The sequence below is a fragment of the Otolemur garnettii genome, unplaced genomic scaffold (genome assembly GCF_000181295.1).
Source record: "Otolemur garnettii isolate 467f Iridium unplaced genomic scaffold, OtoGar3 scaffold00016, whole genome shotgun sequence".
In the NCBI taxonomy this organism is placed as follows: domain Eukaryota; kingdom Metazoa; phylum Chordata; class Mammalia; order Primates; family Galagidae; genus Otolemur; species Otolemur garnettii.
Window position 1 is genome coordinate 10,821,067 of NW_003852411.1, and position 9,156 is coordinate 10,830,222.

The 9,156-nt window shown below is 43.8% G+C and overlaps 1 protein-coding gene across 1 annotated transcript in view; it reads right to left on the reverse strand.

Annotated features, from left to right (window-relative positions):
- LAMC1 (laminin subunit gamma 1) overlaps positions 1–5,776 on the reverse strand; it is a 129,665-nt gene extending 123,889 nt beyond the window's left edge. The window contains exon 1 of the mRNA XM_003785640.3: positions 5,092–5,776. Coding sequence (XP_003785688.1) covers positions 5,092–5,506 — 415 coding nt within the window. The 5' untranslated portion in view covers positions 5,507–5,776. The remainder of the gene's footprint in view (positions 1–5,091) is intronic.
- Between the last annotated feature and the right edge of the window lie 3,380 nt (positions 5,777–9,156).

Sequence of the window (9,156 nt, forward strand, 5' to 3'; positions counted from 1 at the left end):
CAAGCCCCTGACACATTGCCCAGCTAATTTTTCTCTACCCAGGGGGACAGCTTGAGGCTCTGTCTCAAAAAAAAAAAAAAAAAAAAGAAAGAAAATATGCATAGGGGAAGGAGTGCACAGCAAAAGGCTATGACTGAGATGTGAATATCAAACTTTGTTCCTCCCACCAATGTAACCAATGACAAACTGACAGGGTAAGGGGGCCTAATAATCCCAACTGTTTCCCTAATGTGTAAACTCTTTTCTGAAATGCCCTTAGAATAGAAAAGGAATTTGCAGAAAAAGCAGCGAACTGTAGAAAAGGAAAACAGCCAAATGCAACTTTATAAAACTGCATGCAACAACTCCTGGACTTTAAAGATGAGCTCCTTAATTCTCAAGTTGAAACCTGCAAAATGTAAATCAGGCCTTTGTGAGACCAACTAAAACAGTGTCCCCTCAGGGTGCACAAATACCACGGTGAAGTCACCAAAGTGAGCTATTCCCTGACATAGTCAGAATCTACCATGCAAAGGTCTTCCTGGGGGGAAAAAACTGCTATTTGTTCCAAGTTATATACATACTCATTAGAAGACCAAACAAAATAAAAGACAATATCCCTATATATCAATTTTTTTTTTTTTTTTGAGAAAGTGTCTCAAGCTGTTGCCCTGGGTAGAGTGCTGAGGCATCATAGCTCACAGCAACCTCCAACTCGGGCTCAAGCAATCCTCTTGCCTCAGTTTTTCTATTTTTTAGTAGAAACAGGGTCTCACTCTTTCTCAGGCTGGTCTCGAACTCATTAACTCAAGCAATCCAGTCTCAGCCTCTCAAAGTGCTAGGATTACAGACATGAGCCACCACACCCAGCCTATATCAATTATTTAGATTTATACAGATAAAAAGAATATTCAGATACAGGTTTAAAAGATTCATTTAATCACTACGTATTTGTTCCTAAAGTTTATGAGGAGCTTAGAAACTAATCTGATCTTAGGGTTAATTTTAAGAGTGCATAAACTTTGACTGCATTGATTGTATAAGCATTCTTTTCCGTTAATTATTTTTAGAAAGAGGGAAAGCTACCTTCTCCAAGATCAAGACCCTGCCTGCCAAATTTCCATCCACGATGATTATCAAATTAAAGAGGCCCTTTAATAAAAGGCAAATCCTCAGCTACAATCGTACTATCAACTACTCCACTGATAATGCTCAAATTTATTATGACTTATTATAATACATAAAAGCCAAACTTTTCAAGAGCAACTGAATAATCCATACAGAAGGTAGGAGAGAAGATCCAGAAGTTAAAGACAAAATAGGACTTCCTTTTAGAAAAGAGTGCCTGGCTGAGATTTCTCTCCACAATAAACAGAAAGCACAATTCTGGTTCCCCCAGTAACTTTAACATTTTGTACCTAAGGATACATAGCACCCACCACCCTGGATCACTGGGTAGGGCACTTAGGCCTTGGCTGCTTTCAGAAACAATGCTAATTTTTCTGGCTTTTGTAAGGCAAGAGATGATACTCATACAATGATCTAATTTGTACTTGCCATCTGTTAAAATATGTCTCAGCTCCCCCCAAAAGTACCAGTTTTATAATTTTATATACACATGTGTATGTATGAAAAAGTTTTGAACAGTTAAATATGAAATTGTGAATGGTAGTGTAAAGGGCATGGAGCTGAGCACCTAAAGAGATCACTTGTGATTAAACTTAGTATTTGAATCTAACATGTTTCATTCTTATAATTTTAAAATGGCACTTATGATCAGTGCCAAAACATGACTGTTTCTTGTAACTACTTATGTGTAATCTAACTTTGCTTATTTTAAAGTTTACTGTGAAGTGCAACATCAAAAGGAAAACTAGAAAAGTGGTGGCTAGCCCTAGTTTTTTCACACTGCTCATTTCCAGTTTCACATGCTCTGTAAGGGCAAGCACAATATGCATCACTTGTTGAAGGGTATGTGAAATTTGAACTGGATGGGAGATTTAATAGATGCACAAAACAGTCATGGTACTTGAATTCATGGGAAAGAGTTAGCTTCAGCCCATGCAGTAACTAGAGTTAAAGAGTGAATATGATGAACATCACAACACACAGTAACATACAAAGCATGGCCTACTTGTCATAAATTGTTGATCATAACATACATGTAACATAAATATTTGTCACTAACAACAGGTGTGGGGAGAGAAAGAAACACTAACCCCTCTACCCACAAATCCCCTCCCTCCTTCCCACTTCCTCTGTCACACACAATTTCCTCCAAGACAACATTTCTGATCCATGAACAAGTACAATAAATTCTAGTCAAGTTTTTGTAAAGTGTCTAAGTAAAAAGTTTATTTTTTATTTTGAGACAGTCTCACTCTGTTACCCCAGGCTAGAGTGTCATGGCATCATAGTTCACAGCAACCTCAAACTCCAGGGCTCAACCAATCCCCTTGCCTCAGCTTCCCAGTAGCAGAGACTACAAGTATGAGCCACCATCCGCTGGCTAGTTTTTCTATTTTTAGTAAAGGATCTCACTCCTGCTCAAGCTGGTCCAGAACTCCTGAACTCAAGCAATCCACCAGCCTCAGCTTCCCAGAGTGCCAGGATTACAAGCGTGAGTCATCGCACCCAACCTAACTAAAAAGTTTAAATTTAAAGTACATATTTTTACAGTCATAATACTTGTATGAAAATGTCTGAAACTTATAAGTTTCAGACCCATTTTTAAATTTCACTCAGCAAGAACATAACCAAAAACTGAGAATTTTTCAGCAAAAACAAGTGCAACCAAATAACATTTTTAGAGGAAATCATGTTAGAATCCTAACAAGGTGAACTCTAAGATCTCTTTTGACCTTCTGATCAACCAGACCCAAACCTCCCAGCAGGAGCAACATAATTTGACTAATACTGACTTACTTTTACTACATTATCTTTGCAACAGAGAACTGAGTAATCTACCTCTGCAATCACCTTAAATAACCTTTAACTACATAGTCCCTATGACAGAAAACTGAAAGCCAAGATTGACAATCCTACCTTTATCTAAATAAGAGATTATTTTTAGAAATTTTCAATTGAATCTCAAGCACTCTGAGATATAAGACAATGTCTTCTCTTGGAAAATCTTAAAATTTGAAAAAAAAATTGAAAATAAGACATCCAGAGTTTTCAGACCTGAACACAGAAACTTTTTTAACACATCAAAATTTAAACCAAAATACCTGGATATATATTTCAGAAATAATTTTTGCCAACTTAAAAAATATAACACTTAGGAGAAGATAGTTTAAGAGAACCTCCACAGATCTTAGGAAACGGTGGGTCTCTTACAATGTCCTTATGATAAACTTACCTGTTCCAAGACACTACCACTTCCACACATTTCCAAAACCTTTCAAAAACTGGACTCCATACAGTTTTCTATCTCAACCTCTTAAAAACAGGGGTCTCAGAGTTTTATGAATTTACTTTCAAAAACTTCCATCTGCCTAAGGACTTATTTGCAAATAAAATGGAATTTACTAAAAAAGTGCTAAATACCATGGTTTTTCTAAAATGTATTCTACACATAGTAATTTAATTTCACTTTTCAAAGCATTTTATGTAAGTCATATTCCAGAATCTTGATACTTTCATAAAGTTTAGTGTACCCGAGAGCAGTAGAATAAAAAATACAAAACCAGGATCAAAAGAATGATGTGCCTACAAAATGTTCCTTTCAAACATCCCCAAATAATGTTATTAGCCTTATAGAATTACCCTCTTTGACAGAAGAATAGCCTGGGGCAGTCTGTTCACTCTGGCAGTTCCTTATTACCAGCTACTGGTAAAATCAAGTCTCCTGGTGCAATGGGGAGGGAAGCCAAATGAATCAAATGTCATTTTCTCACACATAGGTTACTCTGTTAAAAACTTCTGCTTACTGGCTCGGCGCCTATAGCTCAACCGGCTAAGGCGCCAGCCACGTACACCTAAGGTGGCGGGTTCGAATCCCCAGCCCGGACCCGCCAAACAACAATGACGGCTGCAACCAAAAAATAGCCGTGCGTTGTGGCGGGCGCCTGTGGTCCCAGCTACTTGGGAGGCAGAGGCAGGAGACTCGCTTGAGCCCAGGAGTTGGAGGTTGCTGTGAGCTGTAATGCCACGGCACTCTACCCAGGGGGACAGCTTGAGGCTCTGTCTCAAAAAAAAAAAAAAAAAAAAAAACTTCTGCTTACTTATATTCATATATCTCAAAGATGAAGAACTTACCTAGATCAAACATTATTTCTGATACTTTCAGATACATGTCCATCCTCATCATCCACCTTGCCACTAAGTTCTCTATTTCTTTCTCCTGATTTCTAAAAGATTACGTGTACATTTCTACACTTACTTTGCATCAAAGCAAAAGGGAAGACAGTAAAAGAGAGCCACGGACAAAACTGTCCCCAGCAATTACAGTGAGTGCACTTTCTTTTGTTTTCTCTGTACCAGGATTGGCAGTGAAATAGCTATGTGGCACTTAATTAAGGCTGAACAGCTCTAAGGAACAATAAATTGAAAAGTGAATTTCTTTTATTTGCACCTAGGCCATACAGACGGTACAGGCATTTGCTCCCCTCAAACTCCATTAACACAACAGAGCAAACAGCAGTCACTCTCAATCCGGGAGAAAAAGACATCTGAACACTGTAAAGGCAAACGTATTTAAGGTGGACCTTCTGGTTCCTGATCCAACAATGTGTTGTGAGAACCAGGTTAGGAGAAAAATAAGGATGGAAGTTCCTCGTTAACGCTTCAGGGAAAGGGGGGCCAAAATTCTAGAAGAATTTTGAATTCTTCAGTAGAAATGGCGAAAAATCAGGCAGCGAGAATCCCGTTAAGTTACAAAGAACAGGAAAGCAAACAGAGGTGCTGGCAGAGCATCCTGGCCCTCATGGGATGTTAAAAACCAGATCTATTTAAAAGTTGGAGAAAGGAATTTCTGTGTGGCCCATGACCAGGAGCAGATAGGGTTAGCATGTAGCTGTTTGGGCCCTTCGGGCTGGACCAAAGGATGAATTAGTCCGGGATGTGTACTGCCTGTGAGCAGTAGTAGGGGACAGGGCTGTCACCGCTTACCCAGGTGCAGCGTGAGGTTGATGGAGTTGGGGTACTGCACCCCGGCCAGCATGGTCTGGCTTTGCCACCAGGTGGTGTCCGCTTGGTTGTTGTAGTCGGTCAGGAACGCAGCCCCGTGCTGCAGGTGGGGCTGCCCGGCGTCGCACTGGTGACAAGACTTGGTGACCCCGGTCACCCCGGTCTGCACACAGTACTCCTCAGGCGGAGTCCCACAAGTGTTGGTGGCCACCACGGTCACGTTGAAGGCGGCGTTGACGAACTCGGGCATGCAGCGCTGCGGCCGTCCGCCCTCGTCCGTGCACTCGTCCATGGCTGCCCAGGCACAGGTCGCCGCGGCGGCCGCCAGAACGACCAGCACTGGCCAGAGGTGCCCTCGGAGCCGCAGGGCCGGCGCGGCTCGCTGGCTGCCCCTCATCCCGCGGCCCGCGCGCTGGGCCACTGCGAAGGCAAGGGCGCCGGCGCGTTCCTCTCGCCGAGAGGCGTCCTCAGGAGGCCGCTCCGCGGGCTGAGCCTGGGGGCCCCGGGGCCGGACTATCCGGGCGGGCGGTGGCGGTGGCGGTGGCGGTGGCTCGCGCCGGACAGACTAGCGGGTGGGCGCCCCTAGCGAGAACCGAGCGGCTAGCCGAGCAGTGCCCCTGAGCGCCGCCTCCGCGCCTCCCTCACCCACTCAGGACACAGCCCGCACTCTGCACCGACCCCCGACTTCCTCGCGCGTGCCCGAGAGCGCGCCCCCGGGGAGGAAGAAGCAGGGGGTGGGTCAGCAGGGTGGGGTCTGGGAAAAGGAGAAAACCCAACCCCAGCCTCAGCAGCTCCCGCGGCTCCGGTAAATTCTCCCCCACCCTCCGAGCCCCACGGACTGCGCGTCCGCCCTGGCGACTGGAGGCAAAGGCGGGGGCGGGAGCGGCGGCGGCGTCTCGCGCTCGGGCCCGCGGCGCGCGACTGGCGGGGGAGGGGCGCGAGAGGTGGGCGGGGAAGGGGGCAAGGGGAGGGGGAGGGGCGGCGGGGCGGTGCATGCCGGGAGGGAAGGGAGGCTTCGGAACCCCGGCGCCCCGAGTGGGTAAGAGTCGGGGTCCTCGGGCTCCAGGTCCCGGGAGGACTCTGAAGTGGGGGAGGGGGCAACGGAGAGAGACTTAAGCGGGCGACGCCGGGCCATTGAGGTCGCTCGGGGTTGGGCCTCTAGTCAGTTTGGGCAGCGATAGGAGGGTGTCCGCTGGTCCGGTGTCAGTCCTCGCGGGCAGCGCAGCAGCCACCCGGGGCCCGGGACTTGAGGGACCCGGCGATGAGAGCTGCCCGGGGTGGGGGGGCCGTGGCCCTCCACCGCCCTGGGAACGCCCCCTGCTGTGCGGGACCCGCTCCAAGCGCTTCCGAGGAGAGGTCCGGGGCGACGAGGGGAGGAGGAGCTGACACGGTCCCTGGAGAATAAAGGGCCTGATTGCAGCATCAGAATGAATTTTGTGAAGCGATTCCCTGCCTCTTAATTGAAGTGTAACTGGTCGTTTAACCGGAGAAGGAAGGAAGTAAAAAGGCTGGGAATGGAATGACATTTTTCCCCTGGGTACGCAGACCCGCTGCGAAATTATTCCACTGTGTTGTTTGTGTTCTCCAGCTTGCCTTTAAAAGACTCGAAATTATCTGGATTCTGACATCTTCCTTTTCGGGCCTGCTGAGTCACGGAATATTCTCGGTGCCAGAATGACTCAGTTCACAGAACCCGAGCCAGAAGATCATGAGTTTTAGTCCCCGATCAGAACCTGGGCACTTACCCAGTGCTGATACGGCAGGCAAAGACCAGGCAGGCAAGGTGCTATAAAAGTGTACCCGCCCCAAAACTGCGGTTTTTAAACCTTTGGGTCCCCCAAGTCAAGAGGGTGCACAAAGCGGATGGGACATGATACGGATTTGCGTTTTGTTTCTAACTTTTCAAGTCCCTAATGATAAAATGAGAATAATAAAATGCATGGCAGATGCAAAACACCACACACTTTATTGGTTCAGTACTTCCAGTGAGATAGAGTAGTGGGAATCTGAATTAATGAAATAAGTAAATGTTAGGGGACTATGGCTAGGGTCAGTGTTAGCCCCAGGGCCTCAAGGGTAATGGTTGAGTGAAGAAGGGTTATCTTGGGATCTGTTAACGTTGCTGAGCTTCTTTAGCAAGCACAGGGATCACCGCTGGTTTATTGGATGAGATTGGTGGAGATTATGCATGGCTTAAAATCTCTAACCCTTCTCATTGTTGGCACCTTCCCTTTAGAAGTATCAAGTTATGGAGATTATAATAAGGTTCTAATGCTTTCATATTTGAGGTGAAGCAAAATAAATATATTCATTTATACTTAGGGTGAGACTGTCTCTCAGTCCTTCATTGTATTTGAGAACAGTGAAAGCGTATAGGATAAAGATAAGGCGTATCTGTAACTTTATTTATAATAAATAGTATATTTCTGTTTTAATAACTGTATTAATGTATTTGCCTGATAATAACTTTTCAGTACTTTATTAGATATTGGCAAACCAAAGGGTAGGTATCTTTTTGTTTTCCATCATCAGTCAAGATGAATAAAGATAAGGAGACTCCAAAGGCTGCAAAATTAACATAAATACATGTCTTTGTCACTGCTCCCTTTTGGGTGTTCATGTCCAAGATTAACTTCAAGTTATTACTTATGTAAATTTCCCCATAATTTAATTACCCTAACCTGTTATTTCTAAAGCACATAAAGATACTTTGAATTGATATCTAACAAGGAAGTATCTATTAATATTTTGAAGAGAGGCAAAGTATAATCAGTCAATGTGCTTAATGATAAAAATGTGGCTCCATCATCATGTTATTTCTGTATAAAATGAGTTATTTTTATATGTTTAAAAGTAAAAAGGTATCAACTTTGAAAAAAATTTGCTCCACTATTTGCATCTTGATTCAAACAAACCAATGGTTAAAACAAAAGATATAATACACTTTGGGAAATCTGAGCACTTACTGGATATTTGGTGAGATCAATAAATTAAGTATTTTAGCTACAGTCAACTAAAAAGAAAGTAACGGTGTAGATAAAAAAATAAAATGAGGGTGGTGCTTGTAGCTCAGTAGGTAGGGCACCCACCAGCCACATCAAGGCTGCTGGGTTGGAACCCAATCCCAGGCCAGCTAAAACAACAATGACAACTACAACAAAAAAATAGCCTGGCCTTGTGGCAGGCGCCTGTAGTCCCAGGTACTTGGGAGGCTGAGGCAAGAGAATCACTTAAGCTCAGGAGTTAGAGGTTGCCGTGAACTGTGGCACCACAGTACTCTACCGAGGGCAACATAGTGAGACTCTGACTCAAAAATAGATAAATAAAAGGAAATGTGTGGGAGATTTTCTTTTACTGCAATTTACTATGATTTTCAAAAAATTTCAAAGCCTTTTTAACACATGTACTTAAGTCTTGGAAACACTATCATCTACTAAGCAGACATGGTGCTTAGAAGAATAATGTGAACAGATGGGAAACATTGGATTCAAGTGCCTCAAAAGATGATCCTAGCTATGGTGACTCCATGACACTCTACCCAGGGCAACAGAGACTGACTCAAAAAAAAAAAAAAAGATGATCTTAGTGCCTAGTCATTACTAGTCATTAGTACCCATGTATAGCAGAACAGCAGGTTCAGGGGATGATGTAGCTGTTTATTATACAGGCAAGAGATCTCCAAATTTTTTTAAATTCCATTTAGAACTGCAGAGAAAAGAGATTCCTCCTTATCAGGATTTATATAAATAATTTCAAAGAAAGATGCTGATTGACCTGGCTTTGGTCACCTGGCATACTCACCTCTAGGCAGGTGAATAACATAATTGCCAGCCTACCAGAAAACCATGGAGTTTGGGAAAAACGATTCAAAAGAAAGGTTGCTGTTGCCAGAAAGAGGCAGATTATACAGCAGAAAAAAACAACAGATGTCTACTACATCAGGATTTAGAATGTGTGATATAATTAGAAAAATAATTGAAAAGTGTGTATTGACCTTTCAGGATTGCAGCTTCGTCCTTTTTTTCTCTTGTAATTACTGGCGTGTTT